The sequence below is a fragment of the Saccopteryx leptura genome, chromosome 7 (assembly GCF_036850995.1).
Source record: "Saccopteryx leptura isolate mSacLep1 chromosome 7, mSacLep1_pri_phased_curated, whole genome shotgun sequence".
NCBI lineage: Eukaryota > Metazoa > Chordata > Mammalia > Chiroptera > Emballonuridae > Saccopteryx > Saccopteryx leptura.
In genome coordinates this window covers 115,664,470-115,689,649 of record NC_089509.1, presented here as the reverse complement: position 1 = coordinate 115,689,649, position 25,180 = coordinate 115,664,470, and the positions used below count along the sequence as shown (strand labels likewise).

At 45.6% G+C, this 25,180-nt stretch overlaps 1 protein-coding gene across 8 annotated transcripts in view; it reads left to right on the top strand.

Moving 5' to 3' along the window:
* The window catches only part of USP40 (ubiquitin specific peptidase 40), a 75,983-nt gene that overhangs the window by 34,239 nt on the left and 16,564 nt on the right, over positions 1–25,180 (top strand). For 7 of the 8 annotated variants that reach the window (XM_066346338.1, XM_066346337.1, XM_066346336.1 and 4 more), the window contains 10 exons: positions 1,815–1,938; positions 3,508–3,565; positions 8,590–8,643; positions 9,447–9,535; positions 10,845–10,931; positions 15,614–15,650; positions 17,196–17,260; positions 19,522–19,596; positions 22,037–22,160; positions 23,873–23,973. In XM_066346338.1, the coding sequence (XP_066202435.1) occupies positions 1,815–1,938; positions 3,508–3,565; positions 8,590–8,643; positions 9,447–9,535; positions 10,845–10,931; positions 15,614–15,650; positions 17,196–17,260; positions 19,522–19,596; positions 22,037–22,160; positions 23,873–23,973 (814 nt within the window). Of the gene's footprint in view, positions 1–1,814; positions 1,939–3,507; positions 3,566–8,589; positions 8,644–9,446; positions 9,536–10,844; positions 10,932–15,613; positions 15,651–17,195; positions 17,261–19,521; positions 19,597–22,036; positions 22,161–23,872; positions 23,974–25,180 lie in introns of those variants that run through there. The other variant, XM_066346339.1, reaches the window with a different exon arrangement.

The window sequence follows — 25,180 nt, the reverse complement described above, 5'->3', positions numbered from 1 at the left end:
AAGTTCCTGAGGTTTTTTATGAGGGTATTAAGGTCATGGCCAGAATGACCTGTGTGCGGCAAGAATCCCATAGGCGATTCAGTTTTTCATCACAGCCCCTTTATGCCTCTAGGGGTCCTCCCAGCTGCCCCCGTGTGCAGTCACATGGGGCATTATGCCCTAGATTCCTTAGGTCGCATTTGGAACCCAGAAATGCTGCTTCTCTTCATTTTTGTTATCTGTGTCTTGACAGTATATAATGTCAGTTTCTATAGTCATTGTCATACACTGTACCCCCCCCCCCGTTTCCATATATTGGGGACTTTAGGTTACAGACAGTGAAAGAGCGCCTGCGTATCAGTGCCATGAACATGCTCGGTCCCAGAGCCTGTGCCGCTTCTGGTGGTGGCTGCCCAACGGTGGCTTTGACTCGGGGCGGAGCACGTGGGCGCTGCCTGTTTTGTGTAGATCTGTCACTGTTGCTCTTTGACAGGCGTTTTCCAACACTTCTTTCCCTACCGGGTGTATGTAATTAAAATTTCATTATGTGTTGATATTTTAAAGGTGATAATACATTTATTAGGACTTGGGAAGTCCAGGCATGAAGACAGGAGACTGAGAACAGTGTCCCTGCACCTCCTGCGTAATGTCAGTCGCTGTTAGCTTTCCTGCTTGAGCTCAGAGAATTGGTTTTTTGTTTTGAAGGTTTTTTCTTTTTGAGCATAGTGATTATTTTGTAGGTAGTCCTGTCCTGCTTTCCCGTGTGGAGTCCCACAGCCCTCGTTCCATGGCTGCAGAGAAACCTCTGTTGATGTTCCGGTTTAGCTCGCTGGGAGGGAGGACCTGTAGAGGGCAGGGGCCAGGACAGCACTCCGGGGCCAGCGCTTCTTTCCAGCGTCATCACGTCCTGTCAGTGTGCCCACGGGCCTCTCACTTCATCCCTCTGCTCAGTGTCTCTGTAAAGTGCGGGTCCTAATTAGTACCAGCTTCACAGAGTTGGAAGATTTGGAAGAGTTAAGTGCTTACAAAGGAGACACAGTTAAGTGTTGATTATCATAGATAGCATCATCATGGTCATTGTCATTGTCATCGTTGTCATCATCATCCAGCTTTTCACTATTTTTTAAGGTTGGCTTCAGGGAACATCTTTGTGCTTAAAACGTGGCTGTGTGTAGGACTGCTAACTTCAGGTGGAGTGCAGAGAGGATAACTGGAATAGAGGGGAGACTTGTGGGTCAGGGCTCTGACCCCCCCCCCCCAAGAGGACTTCTCGGGCCCCCTTGGTGCCTTCCTCAGGACCCTGTACTCCTCCCCGGGAGAGCTTTGTTAGAACAGCTGCTCCACTGTTGTGTTCCTTCACAGACGAGCACTCTAGAGTAAAGACACAAATACACAGTGTGCATGACGGAGCGGCCCCTTCGCTGTGGCTCTTTGATGCAGTGTTAGTTGGCCCAATACCTGGCTGTCCTGTCACTCAGCTCAGGGGAGTCCTGTGCTGGGCTCCCGCCCAGCTGCTCTCTGAAGGCCTCGGGATTCCAGTGTGCAGGCGGAAGTTCAGTTCCAACAGCTCTTTGCAAAGTGTGGCGACAAATTGTCTAAGTCAAAGAATATTTCGAGTCGTGAACATAGACTCCATAGAGTACTGCCTCACACTACTCTAAAAAGATAGCTTGCATATAGCCAGCTCAGTACAAGCTGGTCACCTTTAATCACATTAAGGGACACATGCTGAATTTTAGAAGTGGTACCTAAGAAAACATTGATTTTCTGATCCTTCCTTGTTCATAAAAGTGCTGTGTAATGACACATTTTTTAAAACATCTTTTTACCTACAGTTTGTTGATCAAGCAAGGGAACTGGATCACCAGTGAGAATGAGGTGGACTGGGTCCAAGTTAAAAATTTCTGTCACTCAGAGTCCGAAGAGGAGCAAGTTAGAATATCGACCACTGTTAACACAGTGAGTAGATTATAATTAAAGTTTGGTTGACAGTGTTTTAGTTCACAGAATTTTGTTTAGAAAGGTATAGTTTATTCTTTCAGAAAAGTCTCAGTAGACTTCAAAATCTTAAGAAATCAATGTTTTATTTATTTATTTATTTTTATAAAATTTTTTACTTCTCCAAATGTAATACAATGTTTTATTTTTAACATTTGATTATTGCTTGTTTACCTATTATTCATCCTTGGCATATCTCAAGAAAATATGTGCCTTCTTATTCTCCAAAGCCTAGAATTAGAATGTGGGAGTTAGCTTTTAATTAGTACCTGGAATCCTCCAGCTTTGTCACCAAATATATACTGCTACATCAAAATACAAATCTATATTAAATTTATCAAAATATGAAACGCTATTTTCAAGGGTCTTTTTGGTATTTTCAATATGTTTATATATGTTTTGTTTTTGTGTTGTGTTGTTTTTGTTTTCTTAAGCTTAACTGAAATTGCTACATTATACCCTGTGCTCTATATAAAGCCAGAGCCAATATTTTTTTTTAAGATTTTACTGATTTTACAGAGAGAAAGGGTGGGGACAGAGAAATATCAGCTCATAGTTGCTTCACTTGAGTTGTTCATTGCTTGTTTGTTGTATGTGCCTTGACCTGGCAAGCCCAGGGTTTCGAACCGGCAACCTCGGCATTCCAGGTTGATGCTTTATCCACTGTGCCACCACAGGTCAGGCTAAAGCCAAATTCTTAAAAGGGATTCCTTCAGTCTTCCATTTGAAGACTGTGATATTGGTCCTGAAACATTATTTCAGAAAGCATCTTTTTATATATAAGTAGTCTCAATTCATTAAGTTTTTTTTCTATAACATTAAAAGAAACATTAGAATGATTTCTTTTCTATGAGTATTATAATTTCTTAAGGTGCGATAATACTTGTTGGGACAGTAAAGGGACACCTGCTTCCCTCACCCTGAGTGGGACACTGGTAAAGGCTCTGACCCTTTTTCGCCCCGTGTGGTGCATGGTGGAAGGGCACAGTGGATCTCTGAGGTCACTTTTACCCTGACATGGCCACAGTTGTGTGCCCTAGAGGCAGTTAGCCTAAACTAAAAAGGAAAAAGAAGAACAGCTGTAAAAGTAATCTAAATAGTCACTTTAAATAGTGCCTTTGGATTAGTATTGTACATTTTTATATTATTTATGCTTTATTGGCACTGAATTCATCATTCTTAACATTAAAAAGATATGATCACCTGAAATTTATTTGGTCTTACCAAAAGTTTAGTGGTTTTTAAATTTTTCTAGCTGGAATTGTTTTCTCTGGTTTTTTGTAGGAATCCTTTCTGTTGCAGTTAACATCAGTTCGGTAAAAACTTTTAAGATCTAAGTTGTTTATTTTAACTTTGTAGAAGAGAAAATGAATTTCAGTGATGGAAAATATTTTTTTCGAATAGGCTAAAACTGTCTCAATTCAGGTAATCAATAACTCTGTCTGTGTGCACACACTGACCGTCTCCATTTTCTCCGTCTCCCATTGTTTTCAACTTATATGCGGTCATTAGTCTGTTTCTCTATTTTAGGTGGTGTTTGATATTCGAATTAAAGCCATAAAGGAATTAAAATTAATGAAGGAACTAGGTAATCATTTATGTTTGCTCTTGGGTGTTTTTTGGTTCAATTTAGTTATGTTTTGGTTTTTAATTGAGAAAAATTATGGGAGAGTACAAAAAATAATTTAGGGGAAACTCATGCACCTACCACCCAAAATGGACAGATGTTAACATTCCGCCTTGTGTTTGTTTTTGTTTGAAACATTGCAGAGTCTTCTGTATCCCCCTCCTCAGACCTCCTCCCTCCCCTCCCCAGACGCAGCCAGTGTATCTGGTCTGGGTATGTGTCCAGTCCGTGTATTCATGTTATATACATGTTATGCTTCCATATGTGTTTATTGTATACTGTGTTTTTACATCTACATAAACTATCGTACTATTCACTTGGCAGACAGTCTTATTGAGGTGTAATTTACTTACTGTCAGACACACGGTGGAGTATAGTTCAGTGATTATTAGCACCTCGAGTTGTGCAGCCATCACCGTAATTGAGCCTTGGAACATCTGCATCACTCCGAACGATCTCTCCTCCTGTTTGCATGCCGAGCCCCTGACAGCGCTGCTCTCCCTTCTGTCTGTCCAGATTGGCTTTTCTGCGCAGTTCCTGTAAATGGAGCCGTGTCCTTTGTTGTCTTTTGTATCTGACTCCTTTCCCTTTGCATTCTATTTTTGGCTCATCCGTGATTCTAGCCTGCATCAGTAATGTGTCCCTTTTTCCTGTGCTGACTGGTGTCCCACTGTATGAATAGAACACATTTTGTTTATCTATCACCAGCTGATTAATCCATTCACTTTTGGCTTTTATGATAGTGTGCTATTCACGTTGTCTTTGTGTAGACATGTGTTTTTGTTCTCTGGGGTAGATATACGGGATTAGAATTGCTGGGTCAAATGGCAAATTTGTGTTTAACTTTCTAAGAAACTGCCACACTATTTTCCAAAGTGGCTGAACCAGCACTGTGTCAGGGATATGGTTTCTCCGTATCCTTGGCCATAGTTGTAATTGTATTTTGGATTGTAGCCATTCTAGTAACTATGAACTGGTAACATGGTATGTTTAATTGCATTCCCCTTATGCAGTGATGGTGAGTGCTGTTGTGCTTATTATCTGTTTGTGTATCCTAAGGATTCCATTAAAAAGCTACTAGAAAGAATGAGTTTAGCAGGAACTCAAATCAATAGACAAAAATCCATTGTATGCTTACTCCAAACAAAAACAAAAGAAAAATAAAATTAGGAAAACACTTAGAACAAGATATCATGCAGTACTTGGGGCTAAATTTAACAAAATGTGTGTAAGACCTGTACACTGAAAACTAGGAAACATTGCTGTAAAAAATGTAAGACCTGAATAAATGGAGCGATGTGCCATGTTCTTGGGACGGAAAACACAATATTGTTATGTAAGAGGCTAATTCTCCCAAAATTAATTTATAGCATCAGTGAAATCTCACTCAGAATCCTAGCAGGATTTTTGTTGGCGGTGGTGGTGGTGAAAACTGGCAAGCTGACTTATTTATGTGGAAATGCAGATAACCTAAGTAGCGCACCAATCTGGGAAGAATTGCACTGTCTGATTTCAAGACTTACTACTGTAAAGTTGTGTGGTTGAGACAGTAGTGTGTTGGCATACGAGTGACACGGAGACGAGACCGGGCCAGCAGGCTGCGGCGGCGCACAGACAGGGCCCCAAGCAGTGACCTGTTTCTGTATAGCCAGTGAGCTAACAAGAGTTTGCACACTTTAAAAGAGCCCCTTTATGAAGAATGTGCCACAGTGTTCATAACTAGTTTTTGAAGCCTCAAACATACACACCAGAGCTACCCTGAGAATCCAGAACCGATACATACATCTTTAGCCAGCTGACTTGCAGCAGAATGCCAGGGCATTTCCATGGGAAAGCAGTACATTTCAGCGGAAGTGCTGGACCCCGCCGACAGCTACAAACGGGAAAGGACTCCAGCTTTGCCTTAGGTCATACAAAAACCAGATTCAAACTGCATTACAGGCCTAATGGAAAAACCTAAAGCTAACATTGCTGGGAGAAAAATCGTTGTTACTTTTGTCATAAGGAAACGATTTTTTTTAGACAACTCAAAATGTATAAACCATGAAAGAGAAAACTAATAAAATGGACTACCTCAAAATTTAGAACTTCTGTTCTTCAAAAGACATTTGAAAAGACAAGCCACAGGCTGAGAGAAAAAGAATTATAGCACATGTTTGACAATAGACTTACATTGGGATGTATAAAAAAAATACTTGTAAGCTAATCAGAAGAGAAACAGTGTAACCCAAATTGGGAGGACACTTCACCAAAGAAGACCGACCTAGAGATGATCAGTCTGCAGGAAAAGGTGCTCCGTGTCGTTAGCCACCAAACTGAAGCCACTGTCACACCCACTACACATTCCGTAGGATGGTGACAGCTTTAAATACTGACAGAACCAAGAGGTAGCAAAGAGGTGGAGCGACTATGACAGCGTCCTTACTGCCACAAGTACAGTGAGAGTCGTCTGGGTGGAGTGAGCTTGTTCCTTCCTCTTTAAACTTATTCACTTACCAGTTTGCTAGATATTTAGCCAAGGAAATTGTAGCACATGTCCTCACACATGGTGCACACAGATGTGCTTAACCCAAACCGGAGACAGTGCAGATGCCTACGGGTAGCGGAGCGAGTGACGGGACTGTGGTGGGTCCCCACAGCAGGACACCGCCACCAATGAAAGCAACACGTGGATGATCGGGGCATGATGCCAAGCAGAAGCTAGGCACGGGAGAGTAGACTCCTATTCCATTTCTGTGGCGGTTCTGAAGAAGATAAGCTACAGTTAGAGGCAGACCAGAATTGGGGGGCGGAGGGTTGACTACAGAGAGGCATGAGGGAACTGTGGGGGGTGCAAATTATATCTTGATTTGCTGGTGGTTGCTGAGTGTTTGTATCAAACATTTTGCACTATGCAGTGAAACTGCCTTGTTTTATTACAAGTAAAATCTGTGTAACCAGTCTTCCTCCAAACCATTCCTCTTACGGCAGGTGAGCTTCTCAAATGTGTGCCGGTCGGGCAGCCCCTCTGCCCAAAGCCCCATGGGCTTTGCCACTGCAAAGAGGCGGCTCCCTGAGCCCCGCCGGCCAGACCCCCTCGGCCAGATCCCCTCTGTCTGACCACTGCCTGCCTGACCCTGCTGCGGTCCGCTCCTCTGCGTCCGCATGTACCCTCCCAGGCTGGGGTCTGGGAGCTCCCAGCGCACGAACTGTCCTCCGCTCTAGTCGGCCACTAGGTCTCAGCTGATGTGCTGCTTCTCCTGCTGCCCTGAGCACACGGTCTCAGGCTCTGTCTTACTCTCCCAACACCATGTACTTTTCTTTGTCACAGTGATGCTGTGCCCACCTGTGTGTCTGTGGCGAATGTCCACCTGCCCCGCAGACAGGGCTCCGAGGGCAGAGCCCACGGCTGTCCGCTTACCCCTGTGTGGTCAGCCTCAGTACAGCGCCCAGCTCCGGGAAGATGTACAGTGCTTTCTGAATGAAAAGGAAAGGAAAGTTAAGGCGACAGTATTTAAAATATACTTTGTAACAGGTGAATTCTTTTCATAAGCTGAGTCAGTTGTCAAATTTATATTAGAGTTAATAAATATGCTAGTCTCATATGACTAATAGAAGATACAGATCTCAGGATCTGAGCGAGAGATTCCACCCGGGTCTAATAAAATTAGACCTCAGACCCATGCCATTCTTGCCCTCTCAGAGGGCTCCACCTCTCCCCTGCTGCCCGCTTCACATCCAACTTTGTAAGAATCCTGTTTGGACTAAATCTGGTATGCTCTTTCCCCCAAAGCAGGATCTTTGCATCCTCGGAAATAGGGCACCCCTGCCGTAATCCACTTAATGGGCATAAAAAAATCACCTAACATATTTTAAATAGAGGCAGTCTCTGCAAGGTTCCAATGTGCACGAATTGCAGTGATCACAGTTTGTTACATAACATTAGTTACCCAGCAACACGGTTCAAACTTCAGCTACCACTGCATTTAGCTGAGTAGTTGCATAAAGCACAAACTTGGCTACTTGCTGCAGTCCACAGGTCACCACAGAAGTGATGTGCATCACTGCGTGTCCGATAACTTCACCGCGTAGATAGCAGCGTGTGGTCCATTGCCTCCTTGCCTCCCAGCGGTAGGCCCATGTGACGTTTCATAGGAATAGGTGACCAAATTGGCCAACGATCAAAGTACAGCAGGGAAACAAAACAGTGTGGAGGGACAGAAGAGATAGCTGACCATGGCCAGTGGTCCTCTGAGAGACTAGGTTCGCAGGTGGAGGACCGAATGAGCATGAGTTTACCCAGGGTGAGGACAGTGGGCCTGTCCCAGGAGAAGTGACGCTGGCAAAAAGCTTCACATGAACGGGGCTCTTGGAGATATTTCATGAGGTTCAAGGCACAAAACGTCAAGTACTGGAAGCTGATCCAAACCTAGGAATCTGAGTGTGTTGGTCACTGGGAAACAGAAAAGACACTCGCTGTATTGTGAGCCATACGGTGAGAGGCAAGTAAACCCTAACTATTCTTGATGTGTTTTTCAAAGAAGGGAAACATTTTAATCATCAGTGTTTCTAGTTTTTAAAATTACAATGTAAATATCAGTGTCACAATTTTTTTGTCATTTCACATGTATAACTGACAATTTTCAATGTTTTGACAAAAATTTTTCAAGGTCAGGAACAACTGTAGTTTTCTCATTGTTACTGAGATTGCAGCTGGCACTGGCGGTCCAATCCTGCCCTGCGGTGCGAAGTGGAGACTCCGCCCCTGTCTGCGGGGGTCGGGGTGTTTGGTCCCTAGTCCTGCCCTGCGGTGCGAAGTGGAGACTCCGCCCCTGTCTGCGGGGGTGGGGATCGCAGTGCAAGTGGAGACTGCGCTCCTTGGGGGGGGGGGGTGGGTAGGCGTTTGGTTTTTCTTTTCCCTTCCCTTGTGACTTCCTGCTTAGTAACACAGTAGAGACTCTCTCCAGTGTTGTTTGGTGCGCTGACCAGCTTCTTTTTACTTGTAGTGGAGAACAGCTGTTTGAGACCTATTGATAGAAATGGGAAGCTGCTTTGTCCAGGTAAATCTCTGCAGTAGCCTTCAAAAGCTGACACACGTTCTTGCCATCAACTTTCTTAATACTTTTGCTTTAAATAATGGCCTCCAATGTCTTATATTATTGTTACCTTTTAGAAGTTGATTTATAGGGCCTATTGTCCGACAGGTGTCCTCTTCATATATTACAGATATCTCAACCAAAAAATCAAATACTTGAATTTTGTAAAGTGAAACATGTTTTTCTGATCAGCCGATCCTCATTTTAGTCATGATTTTGATCTTGTTACATCTTTCTAGATTTACTGTCAGTTTTTTATTTGCTGACTTTCTTGCAGTACTTTTAAAGAATAGCGTCTTTGTTCCTGCCTCTGTGACACATTGTCATTAGATGTACGAGTGTAATTATTAATGGTGGTCACTAAGGCAGCCAACTTAGAAGAAGCTAGTACATCGTGAATCGATTCCGAATATCTAAATTTTAATCTGTATGAACAACAGCCTTCTGATATTTATGAATATGACTATAATACTCATAACCACCCCTTATGTCTTAGCATTGCTGTGCAGATAATGAGAAGAATATATTCTAGGGCAGCGGTTCTCAACCTGTGGGTTGCGACCCCGGCGGGGGTCGAATGACCAAAACACAGGGGTCACCTAAAGCCGCTGTCCTAGGGGTAGAAATTGAAGATCAAACATAACTGGACTGCAACTATTTTTTTCTTTCTTGACATTTTTGATTTTCAAAGAAGAACTAGTTGCAGTACACACACCGAGACAGGTAGGAATTAATAACATTCATTATGTTCTCAAAATTCTTTGTAGTGCCGGACAGCTCTCCTTTGAAGGAAGCAGACTTGAGGACGGGGAGGACCCTGGGCCTCTGTCCGGGAAAAGCACCAGCTTCCTGTCAGGTAACAGAGGTCCTTGGCAACAGAACCCGCCTTCCCACAGCCCTGTCTTCATTTTATAAGTCCTACCGTCACTGCTGCAGTAATAGTCCTATGCTTAAGAGTGTTTTCATTATGTGATACCTCTTATCTTAGGAACACATCCATGTAGTTCTGTAGGGCCCTACCGAATTAGTAAACTTTTATTGCAGCCCACAAGTCCTGTTTCTGTCCTCACTGCTGAGACTGTATCCAGGTTGGCTAGGCCCATATCAGGGCTCCCTGGTTCTGAATTTGCTGCCTTAGTCACCCAACCACCTCCTTTAATTTATTCGTCCCTGAGCTCTGGCCATTGGGCCAGGCCAGCAGGCTGGAGGAGGGCTGCGGATGCGGGGGCGGGGGAGGGGTAGAGTTAGAGAGGACAGAGCTGATGGGGCAGACTCCCTTTCCCTGTGGGGCCTTGGGAATTGCGGGATGTGGACGGAGCATAAGGTCACAGCCAAATGTAGTGCTTACGTTCTGTAGTAATCACAGATCCCGTTGATGAATGACAAGAAAGAGATGGAGATCATAGAAGAATAAAGTGTCTGTGAGAGATTTTTTTTAGGAGTGAAATACTGGTGATAAAGCATCTTACATTTCCAGGTGGTCAATATTATTGTTCACATTGTAACACTAAATTACCCAACATACCCTCCCCTCCTTGGGCAGAAAGCCCTTGATGGGTATCCTGTGACCACCATCTGTGCACAGTAGTGCATTCTGTCATTGACACACATTATTCTCATTAAAAAGCAAATTATACTTGGCCCTGGCCGGTTGGCTCAGTGGTAGAGCATCGGCCCAGCATGTGAAAGTCCCAGGTTTGATTCCCGGCCAGGGGACGCAAGAGAAGTGCCCATCTGCATCTCCACCCCTCCCCCTCTGTTTCCTCTCTCTCTCTTCACCTCCTGCAGCCAAGACTCCATTAGAGCAAAGTTGGCCCGGGCACTGAGGATGGCTCCATGACCTCTGCCTCAGGTGCTAGAATGGCTCCGATTGCAGCAGAGCAATGCCCCAGATGCGCATGCCGGGTGGATCCCAGTCAGACACATGCAGGAGTCTGTCTGTCTGCCTCCCCACTTCTCACCTCAGAAAAATACCAAAAAAATCAAATTATACTCAAAGATTTTTTTAATTAATCACCCAATATAGTCTTGTTTTTACATAATTTGAGTTTTTTAATTAAAGTTTTATGGTTATATTGGCTTTTTTTTTTTTGGAAGTAAATTATACATTTGTAGAATTTTAAAATTTGGACTAAGTTGAATTCGTACTTCTCTCTCCATCTTAGCTGTTCCTGTTTTTTGCTGTGGGGAGTGACATTCAACCTGGGGCAGAGATGGAAATCATAGTAGAAGAAACAATATCTGTGAGAGATGTAAGTAATTTTACTTTTTGAGGGGGGAGGGGAGGGGTCTGTAGGTGTTGGTATGGGGAACAGTGGTAACTGGTATTAGAATTTGGAAGTGCTAAGGCTAGGGTTTACATAATATACTTTAAAGAAGTCTATGTGCTCACTAAAGGAATAGTTTTGGGAGCCTGAAGATTGCTGAACCAACTGTAATTATTTTTGAAATTATTATTTTTAAATTAGATTATTTTTTTATTAATACTTGTTGAGTGTAGAAATTTTGGGTATGTAGAAATGGATTAAAGGAAAAAATTAAAACAACTCCTTTATCTCTTATGCCACTAATACCAGCATTTTGGCATATTTCTTTTGTGTTTTCACTTGTGCACATATAATCACATACACATAGGTATGAGTATTTGTATGCAGGTGTGTGTTTATATGATAAAGCAAACACATAGTTATTGATGTCACTGAGAACTGGGACTTTCAGTGTTAGAAATGGAGAGAAAATAACATCAGTGTGGGTAAGGAAAGTCTGTATTTTGAATTTGAATTAGGAACAGTCAGATGAGTTTGATGTTTTTGTTTGTTTTTTTTGCAAGAGAGACAGGAGAGAGAGAGATGAGAAGCATCAACTCATAGTTGAATCACTTTAGTTGTTCATTGATTGCTTCACATATGTGCCTTGACAGGGGGCTCCAGCAAAGTCAATGATCCCTTGCTCAAGCCAGCAACCTGGGATTATGTTGATGATCCCACACTCAAGCCAGTGACCCCATGCTCAAGCCAGCGACCTCGAGGTTTTAAACCTGGGACTTCAGCATCCCAGGTCAACGCTCTGTCCACTGCACCACTCAAGTCAGGCAGTTGTATTTTTTCTTTAAAGAAGTATTTTTCTAATTCTTCCCCCTGAAATAGCTTAGAAACAATGACCAACCTGGTAGTAGTGAGCACCCTACCACCCAGAATGTGGTTGCTAAATACCATTTCCTACAAGAAGGAATCAGGGTGTCTTGGAGCAATGGTGGCTGGTTCTATATCTAGGTCAGGAAAGTGTCAGATGAGTCTGGAACACCTGGTCAAGAACAGAAAGTCATGCCTGACCAAGAAGTGGTGCAATGGATAGAGCATCGGACTGGGACACAGAGGACCCAGGTTCGAAACCCTGAGGTTGCCAGCTTGAGCGTGGCCTCATCCAGCTTGAGCACGGGCTCACTAGCTTGAGTGAGGGGTCGCTGGCTTGAGTGTGGGATCATAGACATGACCCCATGGTAGCTGGCTTGAGTCCAAGGTTGCCAGCTTGAGCAAGGGTTCACTCGCTCTGATGTAGCCCCCCCCCCCCCCCCCCCCCCCCCCCCCGTCAAGGCACATATGAGAAAGCAATCGCTGAACAACTAAGGAGCTGCAACAAAGAATTGATGCTTTTCATCTCTCTTTCTTCCTGTCTGTCTGTCCCTGTCTGTCCCCCTCTCTCTTTCTCTCTGTCTCTGTCAAAATAATAAAAGTAAAAGAACAGAAAGCTATAACGTCAGCACAGATGACTGGCATTGGCAGAGACTCGGGAGCCAACTCGCCAACTTGCAGAGGCTTCCACTGGTCAAAAATGAAACTGTTTGACCCTCAGTGGGAATAATAATGAAAGTAGATTGGTATAGACATAAAACCCATGAGTTCAATGTGATCCTGAAAAATGCTGTATTTGTTGGCTACCTATGGGTAACCAAGTGGAAAGAATCAAGTATTTTTCCTGTTTTTGTTTTGTAGGCTATACAAAACAAATAGGTAACACATTTTTTCTTTTTCTTTTCTTTTCTTTTTTTTTTTTACAGAGACAGAGAGAGAGAGGGGGAGAGAGAGAGAGAGATAGACAGGGACAGACAGACAGGAACAGGGAGAGATAAGAAGCATCCATCATTAGTTTTTCGTTGCGGCACCTTAGTTGTTCATTGATTGCTTTCTCCTGTGTGCCTTGACCGTGGGGCTACAGCAGACTAAGTGACCCCTTGTTCAAGCCAGCAACCTTGGGTCCAAGCTGGTGAGCTTTTGCTCAAACCAGATGAGCCTGCGACCTCAGGGTCTTGAACCTGGGCCCTCCACATCCCAGTCCGACGCTCTATCCACTGTGCCACCGCCTGGTCAGGCGATAACAGGTTTTTAATAGACATTCCCAGCTAATAAAAAGAAGAAAGAATTTTAGACTATGAGTTTTTCAACTCCCAATGATTTGATGGATTTAGGCTAACAACCAAAAAGAGCACACCTAAGCATCACAGAAGTTTAAAGCTGGCCCTGGCCGGTTGGCTCAGTGATAAGAGTGTTGACTTGGCTTATAAATGTCCCGGGTTTGATTCCTGGTCAGAGAACATGGGAGAAGCACCCATCTTCGCTTCTCTCCCCCTATCCCTCTTCCTCTTCTCTCTCTCCGTCTCTTTGTCTCTCTTTCTTCTCCTCCTGCAGCTATGGCTTGATTGGTTTGAGTGCATTGGTCTTGGGTGCTGAGGTGCTGAGGATGGCTCTGTGGAGTCTCCACCTCAGGCACTAAAAATAGCTCAGTTGCAAGCATGGCCCCAGGTGGGGGTTGCCAGGTATGCCCTGGTTGGGGTGCATGTGGGATTCTGTTTCTCTGTCTTCCCTCCTCTTACTTGGAAAAGAAGAAAAAAAAAGTTTAAAGCAATTCCCATCCTTCACTTGCCCAAAAATATCCCAAGAAAATTACCTGAGTCCAATCAAGTCTCTAGGTCTGAGTACCAGTTTATAAGATGCACAGGGACAGAGGGATGTGTTAAATGCACAGTCCCAAAGAGGAAAACTCAGGGTGTGGTGGCCTGTAGGTAAAAGTGTCTTAATAAAAAGAGCAGGCAGGCGCAGTGTGTGGTCCTAATTCAGACCAAAAGAACTTGACTTTAGTACTAGTCTAGGAGAAAGTAGGGAAATTTGAACACTGACTGGATATTAGTTATTGAGGAATTCTTAGTTTTTTAATGTATTGTTTTAGGGTTATGTTTTTTAGAAGAGTCTTAATCTTTTTGTAAATATTAATACATGAAATGATGTGATGACATTTACTTCAAATGAATCTGGGGTACAAAATGGGAATTGGGTTGGGGTGTGATAAACAGGAGTGGCCTTGAACTGATTGAGACTGGATGACGGATACTTGCGAGTCCTTTACCATCCTCTGCGTGTGTTTGAAGTTTTCCATTTGAAAACATTTTTTCAGTAAGTTTTTTCTTTTACCCTTTGCTCTATGCTATAAAGATTTTCGGAGTTTTTCAGTTGCCTTTGAACTTTAGTGTTTTTGTTTTTTTATTTCAAAGAAAGGAAACCACAAAACCTTCCCTTGGTGCGATGTGTCTGTCTTCCTGTCTGTTCTCTGAATAGATGGTAGGCGGCCTTGCCCCCTCACTGCGCCACTGACAGCTCCCACCACGTGGCCCATGCTGCTCACGGTGAGCAGTTCCCAGTCCTCATCCTTCTCTCTCCACGGCGGGCACGTGTGTGATGGCTGCTCCTTGAGACACCAGTCGCGTGCTTCCAGAAAACCGCAGCTCTGGTGGTGTCCCTTGCCACCTTTCTCAGTGTGCTGTTTCCTCTTCCCTCTGCCCATGAGCACCTCCGTGCCCAGTTCTTAAACTGGGCCTTGCCCAGAACTGCAGGCTTGCACATCCCGCTGGCAGCCTCCGCCGATCCCAGCCCACCTAGCGGTTCTCCCGGGCACCCTCCGCCAATCCCAGTCCACCCAGCGGCTCTCCCGGCAGTCTCTGCCAATCCCAGCCCACCCAGCGGCTCTCTAGGCAGCCTCCGCCAATCCCAGCCCACCCAGCCGTTCTCCTGGGCAGCCTCCGCCAATCCCAGCCCATCCAGCGGTTCTCCCGGGCAGCCTCCGCCAATCCCAGTCCACCCAGCGGCTCTCCCAGCAGTCTCTGCCAATCCCAGCCCACCCAGCGGCTCTCCTAGGCAGCCTCCGCCAATCCCAGCCCACCCAGCCGTTCTCCTGGGCAGCCTCCACCAATCCCAGCCCATCCAGCGGCTCTCCCGGGCAGCCTCCGCCAATCCCAGCCCACCCAGCGGCTGTTTCTGCTTGCGTGGGGCTGGAAACCTTGACGTCATCCTTCCTTCTCTCCTGTGCTCCTTCACATCCAGTTTTTCAGGAAATCCTTTTGGTTCTATCATCAGGCTGCATCCAGGATCTCATTCCCACCTCTGCCATCACGGTGCTCATCTCTCAGCTGGATTATTCCAGCGGCTACCTAACGGATCTTCATTGCACCTTGCACCTCCTAGGGTCTGTTCTTACCGGGCAGCTGAGGACCCTTGCGAGTGTGAGCTAGATCCATTTACATGAGTGCCAAATAAAGGCTGATCTCCTCCTATAGGTTCAGAGTTTGATGTGTGTGTGTGTGTGAAATCGGCCTAATTACTCAGAGTCCACTATTAGTCTTCACACAGAGAAAGCCATAGGACAGGCCTGGAAGTGGACGAACAGACCTTGGAACTGAGTCCCGGTTACAAACGGGCAACTGCCTCCCTCCTGGCGCCCACCCAGCTCTGAGGAAGCAGAGCTCCCTTAAGCATCTTAATCATGTACATCTTTATTTGAAAAGTATTAAAAGTAATCAGACTTAAATAGGCCCAGGTCAAAAATATTGTTTCTCACAGTTCTGTAACTCAGAAACAAGAAACTAATAAACATTTTTTTTTTACAGTGTTTAAAGATAATGCTGGAGAAATCTGGCCTACCAGGTACGTTACAGGGCACGATGCTATATGATCTGTCCACATCCTTTACTTATAAGAAATTAGTTATAAACCTGATGAAAACGTTTTGTTTTTCCCGGGGTTGCCAGTCACACTTTACATTTGCATGTATGTGATAAATTCTGGTTTTTGTGTGCAAGCGAAAGGAAAACTAGTCGTAAGTCCCTACCCTGAGCAAAGAGAACCTGGCCAGGGCCCAGCAGAGGCACAAGAGACAAGGTTCAGCCTCACTGATTCAGTCTCAGTGACTGTTTCATGCTGCTTTGAGGTCTCGATCAGGGAATGTGGTGTGAATGAAATGATCAGTGCAGGACATCTGCAGGGGCTCCGGGTGAATGCTCTGCCGTCCTCCGACCTCATCAGGTGGAAGCCTGAGGCTCCGCCGTCTGGATGGGAAGGCCGCATGCTCCGGAGCTGCCGGGCACTGTCCCGGTTCTCCTCACCGGCAGGGCTCCCGGGCAGGGGTTCCCACCCGGTCCCATTTCACAGAGGACACAGAGGACAGGACAGGCTGACCCGGACTTCCAGAGCAAGTCCGTCTGGTTTCAGAGCCTGAGCTCTTCCCGCCTTGCTGCGCTAGGAGGAACGGTGTTCACGTCTAACTTACTGCTGGTGTGGGTTTTTAACGTCCTTAGATTAAGTTAAATGTTCTTATGTCTTACGGTATTTAGAACTAGAACTAATGACAAAAGGGTCTGCGAAGGAGAGTGGGGCTCAGAGCCTGTGGCCCGTGCAGGACAGATGGGAGATCTGTGTCTGTGCCTTCGGCTGGGTGTCAGGGAGTCGTCTGTTCAGAAGACGTTGCTGCTTTTCTCAACAACCGGGATTTCCAGCTGCTGCTCCCCTCTGCTTCCTCTCCTCCAGAAGTCTTCTCCCCTCTCCCGGGGCAGCGAGCATGTGGAGAACAGACTCCAGCTTCATTAAGTGCTATTCCAAACGCAGTTTTCTGTTAGAGTCACCGCTAGTTGGATGGGACCCATTTCTGTTGTACATGTCATCAGTTGCTGAGTGATGTTAGTGTATACTTTCAGCCAAGGCAGTGCAATGAGACTCAACTTCATGATGTAGAAGGAATTGTATAAATTGTATACTTACGCACAGGGGTGTGGCAAAGGTAGGTTTACAGTTATGAGTACACAAAAGTTTATTCTTGTATCATCTATTCTTATTTTCCATATGAACAACTGTAAACCTACTTTTGCCCAGTATGCACATACCTCATGTCATGTGTGTGCATGTGAATAATCAAGGCCTCGTGTAGCTTGGAGAGTAGTAGGCAGTGTTATTTTTATTGGCAACTGTATGTTAATTATGCAATTATACATCTGTTCTTGGTGAAACAGGAAGAAAATTAACCAAATTGGGGGAACAATGTTTTTCAAGCTCTGGAAGAGATCTTTTTTTAAAAAAAAAAAAATTACTAGATCAAGTCCCATTTGATATCTGCTTACCCAGAAGGGTCATCCTGACAAACTCTTTCTGAAAACATATTGTGAAGTTGTGTCCCCTCTGATTTCGGTTCCTTCGTAGGAGGCACGTGGCACTTACGGAAAATGGACTGGTGCTACGAAGCCGGGGAGCCTCTGCGTGAAGAAGTGAGACTTCCTTTATCCATCCACTCCCACCTGGCGGTGCTTGTGTGGTGTTCGCATGCAGTGCCCACCTCACCCACGTGAATACATTTTAGAGAACGTTTCAGTTTGTTCAAGAGACAGGAATGTGCACATGGTTCTGCTCTCACTCGCCTTCCTGTAGTTGTTTGAGAGCATTCGGAGGGAAGCGTCAGCTAAGGGGGAATGTTTCTAACGTCTGTAGTAAGTCCTCCTTTTCGTTTTAATTTGTACTTACTGATTTTAGCGAGCGAGGAAGGGAGAGAGAGAAAGACAGAAACATCGATCTGTTCCTATATGTGCCCTGACCAGGGATCAAGCCCGCAACCTCTGCATATCAGGGCAGTGCTCTACCAACCAAGCTCTCTGGCCAGGGCTTACGTCCTCTTTTGATAATAGGAACAGTAGTTCATCAGGAGGTGGAGAACTTTAGAGAACAAATGACATTTGAACTGACAAAAGAATATGAAGATACGCTCTGAATTTTGAAACCTGAATATTTTAATTTCAGAGTTTCTCTGTAAGTTGATGGCAGAATTCATCTTACCAACCAGTCACCTAGGCTTTGATCCAAGCTGCATCTCTAAATCCAGCCAAAGTCTTAGCGTAGCCTTAGGAACAACGATCACAGGCTAGATGAAACTGGGTAATCTTATTATTGATCACAATAACGTGAAGCCTCCCGTCCAAACTCATGGCCTTAGAAGTAAGTCCAAAGTAAAGGTCTGAGAGAACGTTTAGCCAATCATGGTCAGCCGCCCCTTCCCCATGCATCTGCCTGCTGCTTCTGTTCAGTAGTGGACGGTGGCATTGAACATCAACAGAGGTTGCTTTAAGCAGGTGTAGTGGGGTTGTCCTCTGGAACGCTCCATGCTGTGAAGCAGTCTGTAACAATATAGAATCCTGGCCAGGAATTGGACTGCCCAGAGTAAGAAGTGGACCTCAAAGATTCTTCAGGACAGTTTGGATGTCAGAAGAATAAAATCTAGTCAGATGATTTCCACATTTTCTTCTCTGATAAGTCCCAAAATGGTATCAAACAATTCCAGAACTGTTTAGAGCAAACTCATTACCCTCAAAACGGGTTCCTCTGCTCGAATGTGCTGTCTGTCTTCCCCATCTGGCCCTTGGTCACCTGAGGAGCGCCTTCCTCTGCTTACCTGCCAGCCTTCAGCTCTGGGCTCAGCGCCCCAAGGCCTGTCAGTGCCCACTGCTGGCCTCCTGGTTCAAGCCGTTCCCTCTTCACTGAATCACTGCAGCTGGCTGCCCGAGCCCGGGTGCTCCCCACTTCCTTACGTCACGTGTGTGGCAGCCAGGTTGATTTCTAAACACCCCTTCTCCGAAGTCTTGAATGGCTTTTTTCAAAAGAACTAAAAACTCCTTTTTTCTTACTCTACATCTTCGAGCTTTTTTTTTTTTCTTTAACAGAGACAGAGGGAGAGTCAGAGAGAGGGATAGACAAGGACAGACAGACAGGAATGGAGAGAGATGAGAAGCATCAATCATCAGTTTTTCGTTGCGACACCTTAGTTGTTCATTGATTGCTTTCTCATACATGCCTTGACCGCGGGCCTTCAGCAGACCGAGTAACCCCTTGCTGGAGCCAGTGACCTTGGGTTCAAGCTGGTGGGCTTTTGCTCAAACCAGATGATCCCACGCTCAAGCTGGCGACCTCGGGGTCTCGAACCTGGGTCCTCTGCATCCCAGTCCGACGCTCTATCCACCGCGCCACCGCCTGGTCAGGCTCTTTTCGAGCTTTGACAAACTTTCCCTACCCAGTTACTCTCCCGTTACTCTCCAACTGATACTGCATACTCCGATCAGTCTGTGGCTGAGCACTTTCCATAACAAGCCGCCCTTATTCTTGTCATAACCTCGACGTGGCTGTGTTCACCTTTTCACGGGAAAGTCCTTCCCCTCTCTTGTTTCCTCCAGCTTTCCCACTCCAACCCGTCTTTTAGGCGGAACTAAAATTCCACCTTCTGTAACTCGGGCTCTCGTCACCCTCGACTCGTCGCTCTCCCCCTCCTCTAATCTCTTTGGAGACTTAGAGTTCACACTCATAATTTATATAATGACAGACTGTTTTATAGGTCTAGATCATTTCCTACTCTTCAACATCTGCTTTTATCATTCATTCATTCATTTAGGGTAATGGAGGCATAGGGTTCAACAAAAAAGTCCAGTGGTCTGTTTGTTCCTTGCAGAAGTCACAAGTAACAAAAGAGAGTTTTCTGTGTTCCCAGGATGCGACGCTGAAAGAGCTAATGATATGTTCTGGGGACACTCTGCTTTTAATCGAAGGAAAACTTCTTCCTCTGGTAAGACTTTGCTTCACACAGACGTTCTGTGAGTATTAGTTCTTGTTGTCTGACCTCAAAGGTGGCATGTCCTCACTGGGGACTGAGGCGCTATAATAGCCACAGAGGGGACCAGGGGCTTGCTGGGCAGCGTGCCGGGCCCGGAGCCCCCACGTCGCACGTCTGTCCCGTGAAGTCAGGTGTAGACACAGTTTGTCCTTTCACACCGAGTTTTTAACCTGACTGTGAAATCCAAAAACAATGACTGTGTCCAGTGTATGACTTATCACAGGTAATTTTCTTTATCCCTACTGTTGGAAATTTAGCTTGTTTTAAATATTTTCTTATGCTAGTACTTAAAAACCAGTCCTTCTTAAGGTACTTTTAAAGATGGAATTAACAAGTCAAAGGTATGAAATTTTTAAAGATTCGCCAATATATGTTGCCAAACTGTTTGCCCGAAGAGTTGTACCAGATTTACAGTCCTGGAAGCGTGTGTGACAGGGCACACTCCCCGCTCTTTCATCAACATGCTCAGTGCAGTTTTTAAAAACCATTATTTATTAGTTTTTTTAATGTGGACACATATAAAGATAAAAAAAGTGAGCCAAAATTCTAGCACTCAGATAAACCATTTGCTTGTGATTAGAAACGTGCATGGCAGAGGCTATAAAGTGGAAAACAAGTTCCTACCACGTCTTTGTCCCCAGAAAGAGCCACAATTAACTTATTTTTCCTCGTATGTCCTTCCAAGAAAATACTGGTGCCTGTGTGTGTGTTAAATGTAAATAGATGTGTGTCCTTTTTCGTTCCCTCCAGGGGATCCTAGTCCACAGGTGTTTACGCCTGCTGGTTTGTTTCTGTTCACTTAATATATCTTAGAGTCCCTCATGCCAGCACATGCAGACCTACCTGCTTCTTTTTCATGGCTTCGTGGATTCGGTGGTGTTTTATACCGTGGCTTTTAAAGTTAAATTAGTAATTGCTGACACTCACGATAGAGAATCCCCGGTGTATAAGAGCTGGCCTGAGAAAGGTGGGTGTCCCGCCCTCAGCCACGCAGGCGCCCTCCCCGGCTGCAGTCCTCTGTCAGCCATGTGCACACAGGATTACACACGTTCCCTCTCCATACACAGGGGGAAAAAGTGGGTGTACAGTTGTGAGTACACAAACTACAGAATTATTCTGGTAATTTATTCATTTTGCTTCTTGTATTATAGCTGTACACCTGCTTTGCCCACCCGTGCGTGCTGCACCGGTACACACAAAGCATCTTCCTTCCGTTTGGTGGCCCTGTACTGTGTGGACATATATGTCTTCCACTGTATGGAGGTGCCATAATTTACTTAACCAATCTCCTTTCGAAGATGATCAAGGTTGTTGCCAGTCTTGTTGACATCGATAACACTGCAAAACAGTCCCTAACGGTGCCATTCTGCATGTCTACGAGGACAGGGTAGATTCCTGGACCCACCACGATACCCTGCCCCCATAAGCAGCTGCAGTGACTGTCCTCGCTCCTGTGGCTTTGTTTGTATGCGGGGGCCAGCCTGTCGGAGACACAGTCTAGACCGCGGCACGGCCGGTCAGGCTCGGGCGCTCAGGGTGGCAGTGCGGTGACCCCCAGCTGGGGCGGTGCATGCTCCTGTCCCCACTCTGCCCGCCTCTTAGCAGCGTACGGAGTGCTGGGCTTCCTGGTTTCTGATGGCTGACACGTGAACTGATAGAATTCCACTGTTCTGGCTATACTTCCTCATTGAACGGAGGTTAAGTTAATCTTCTCCTATATAATATTAATCTCCTATATAATAAAGAGGAAAAGATTCTCATTTCACTATGCATTTCTTGAATATGTATGTAAAATATTTTATGTGGGTTTTTTCATTCCCTTCTCTTGGAAATTCAGCGCTGGAACAGCATCTTTGATCCCTATGAGCCCCGGAAGTTCCTCACTAACTGAAGGAAGGGGAGGGAAGAACCAGTTCACCAGTTAAACTGGAGTTACAGGAGATGCTTAAGGACGGGCTTATTTCACGTGGTGTGCATACAGGAACCCCGCTTAGGTGGCAGGCAGCTGGCGCTCCGAGGCCGCTGGGGGCTGTGCAGGAAGAGGCGGCGGCGTGCTGGGCGGCGTGCTGGGCGGCGTGCTTGGCACATCGCGCTGGTGCTGCTCTCCAGCGCCCGAGTGTTGATGTGGTTGGTTCTGTCAGTTTGTTTATACTTTTCATTCATTGTAGTTACTGAGATACTTCTAAGCAAAGACCATTTAGTATGACTTTCATTCCCTAAACCTTCGATTGTAAAAACAGAAAGTATAAAATAATGTGTGGCAGTTACACATCTAAAAGGGAAAGGGATAAATTCAGGGACATGTTCTGTTACCAAGATGTCCCTCTCTGGAAGCAGGAGTGCGAGTCCCTGTGATCTGTGACGTCACAGCTTAGACACGCTCCTTCTGCAGGGTTTCCTGAAGGTGCCCATCTGGTGGTACCAGCCTCGGGGGCCCGCGGCCCCCAGGAAGAGCCACCGAGACCAGACGCACTGGACCCCTTCTCCAGGCGGGATCTGCAGAGCCGCTGCCCCAGGTGAGAACATAGCAGAGCCCCCGCAGCCTGCGTGTCCTAAAGAAAGTGAAATGACTGCTTCTGCTGAGGGGCAGGTGACGTAGTTATTTTCTAAATGTACAGTTGGAAATCAGAACCTCTTTATTCCGTGAGTCATTCCATAGCAGTCACAGCATCCTGTTTGATGCCGGGCTTCATAACCTCCCTAAGGTGCTATCTGTCCCAGTCTTTACATTGTATCAGTATAGTAAAGGTTCTCAGGGAAGTTTCATATGTCATCTCTCAAGGTCCTCCTGGCAGTCTGAACAGCGGCCTCATTTGCCGTCTAGACGGGGTATTGATGCTGAGCTCTGATAGGGCCACAGCTGGGCAGAGACAGGGCTGAGCCCGTGCTCCAGTGGGTCCCCAGGACCTGCCCCGGGGCCTTCCACCAGCCTCACTGCCTCTAAGAGCCAGCGGGCATTGCAGACACCGGCTTGACTTCTGAGTTGCCTCTCTGCTTCCCCACAGACAGAATTCCGCACACACCGGAATTCACTGACAGTGAGTTGGAATGTCCATTGTAAATAGTGGATTTCCACTTCCTTGTAAAGAAAGCACCAGTCACTTGCCTTTGTAACTATGTAGGACCAACTCTCTACATGTTTAATCATGCTTAATGTCGGGGGGGGGGGGGGTAGAGTGTTACACACTTGTATTTTTTATGTTTTAAACCTCATTTTTGAAATTATAGAAAATCAAAATCTTATCTCTGTACTCTTTTTAAGTTAGGAATATATGTTTAGAGAAATAAAATATACTCGTATTGAATTAGCTATGAAATTGGCAGCTATTTTTTTGTTGGGTTAGATATGTTAACTAACCCTAAAAATGCTTTGGTAATAGAATAATAATTATATATAGAGTTGGCTACAAACTTAAAAAATCATGTTTAATCAGCGTTTATCTATAAAAATAGATTCATTTTTTGGTATTCCTTTTTATAGCAACATATAAGAAACATTCTTAATTCCTGAGAGATTCCTAAGGGTCTGTGGGCTTCTGGTGTCCTTGAGATGAAAGGAGAAACATTTCTGAAGCTTTTCCGCTTAATTCATGTATAATCTAACTTTATTCTGTATTAGCAGTGTGCCTAGCAATAAACAGACATTTAATTAAAGCAAACTGAGGTAAATTATTATGAATTTTAAATTCAGTTGCCAGCTTTTACAGAGTTTCAGGTGAGAGAGCATTTTATTTCCCCCTTTTTAAGACAAATGTAGGCCTTCTTATTGTCAAGGGTTCTTTCAGTCAGTAAACCTTGACTGTGGCCTCCTCCCGGGCCCTGGACAGACAGGTAAGGACGCTGGCCTGCCTCTCCTGAGTCACGTTCTTGTACATACGGCCAAGGAACAGCGGGGGCAGGCGGGCGGGGGCGGTGTGCGGAGGAGGACACAGGAAGGCGGCATCGGAACGGCAGTGTCCTACCAGCAAAGCCCTCTGAGGGAAGAGTGTGGACATGAACGTTCTGGGTGGATTTCACCGGTGTGAACCCGAGAGCCGCCCCACTGAGAGCGCCGCGGACGGGCGGACGGCGTGCCCCCTCCGGAGCCGGGGTCCACATGCGAGCTCAGCCGGGGTCCCGCAGGCAGAATTGCACTAGAGGAGCTGCAGACCGCGCCGTGCGTGCACTTCAGAACTGGGAAGTAGTGCGCCGAAAGCGCCTCCCGAGCACCTGGATCTGTCCTTTGTAGGGGCTCCTGGTGACGAGCACGTGGACGCGGACGCTCCGCTCCACTATCTGGGAGACGTGGAAATCTCGGAAGGTGCCACCTTGCTGGAGCTGAAGGCACAGGTCAGACCCCCTGCTGCCGCGCCTTCGCGTGCCTGGGCTCTTCCGGGAGGTTAATCTCTTACCGTCTCCTTTTCCCGCGCTAGGCTGTTCTGATGGCACGTGGCACATGCCGGGGGCGGGGTAATGCTGGGACTGCTGCCTGGCATTCTGTCCGCACGGCTGGCGGCCTGCCTTCCCCTCCGCCAGGCGACAGGCATGCCCTGCTTTTATCTCCATGTGTCTGTGGTGATTTGCAGCTTATGTTGATTTATTAAAACATTTGTAAAGCATAGTTTAGTACAGTGATTTTCAACTTTTTTTTTCATGGCGCAAACACACACTAATTACTAAGGTCAGTGCCCCTGACTAAATACAACCATTTTCATCTCATGGCACAAATAAATTAGTTACTAAGGAAGAAGAGGTCAGGGCCCCTTTTTCTTTAGTAATTAGTTTGAGTGCGTGAGAAACAAAGGTTGAAAATCACTGTACACTGTTTTTGTTTTGTTGTGACTTCTGTGTTTTGTGTTATTAGTTAAAAGGAGTTGTCAGTTTCCCAGGAGGTCAGAATATCGGCTTTGTGTTGGGGTGCAAAACTAGACATATTATCTTCTTAAGCGCTAACATTCGTAGTGTTCGGTCCAAATGGAAAGGCTGGATCAAATACAATATTAAATGCTTCAGATGCTGGACTGAAATGAACACCCCTTCCCTCTTTTTTTTTTTAAGATTTTATTCATTATAGAGAGAGGCGAGGGAGAGAGGAACAGGACGCATCGACTTGTAATTGTGTCTCTTATGTGTCTTGACTGGGCAAAGCTGGGGTTTCGAACCTGTGACTGCCAAGTTCCAGGTCGACGCTCTATCCACTGCACCACCACAGGTTGGGCCCCTTCTTCCTCTTAAAGGAAAAAGGTGGGGCAGACAATATGAGTATCAGTCACTGACATTTGACCTGTGTGTCCCCAGTGCATGATGTGACCTCATTCCTCAAAAAAAGAAAATGGTTATATTCTGACAAGTGGGAAGAAACTTTTTTTTGGTATTGGATTGAAAGATACAAAATTGCTGTTCTTTTAAGCTAAAAATGGACAAATCATTGGTCACTTTATATAGTATAAACTAAATACTATAGTTACCTACTCAGCAGTTGGGCCTAGCAGTAAGACGCAAAGATTGTCAAGGATTTCAGAACCCAGCTCTTTCCCTGGCAGAGCGAACGCGGTGG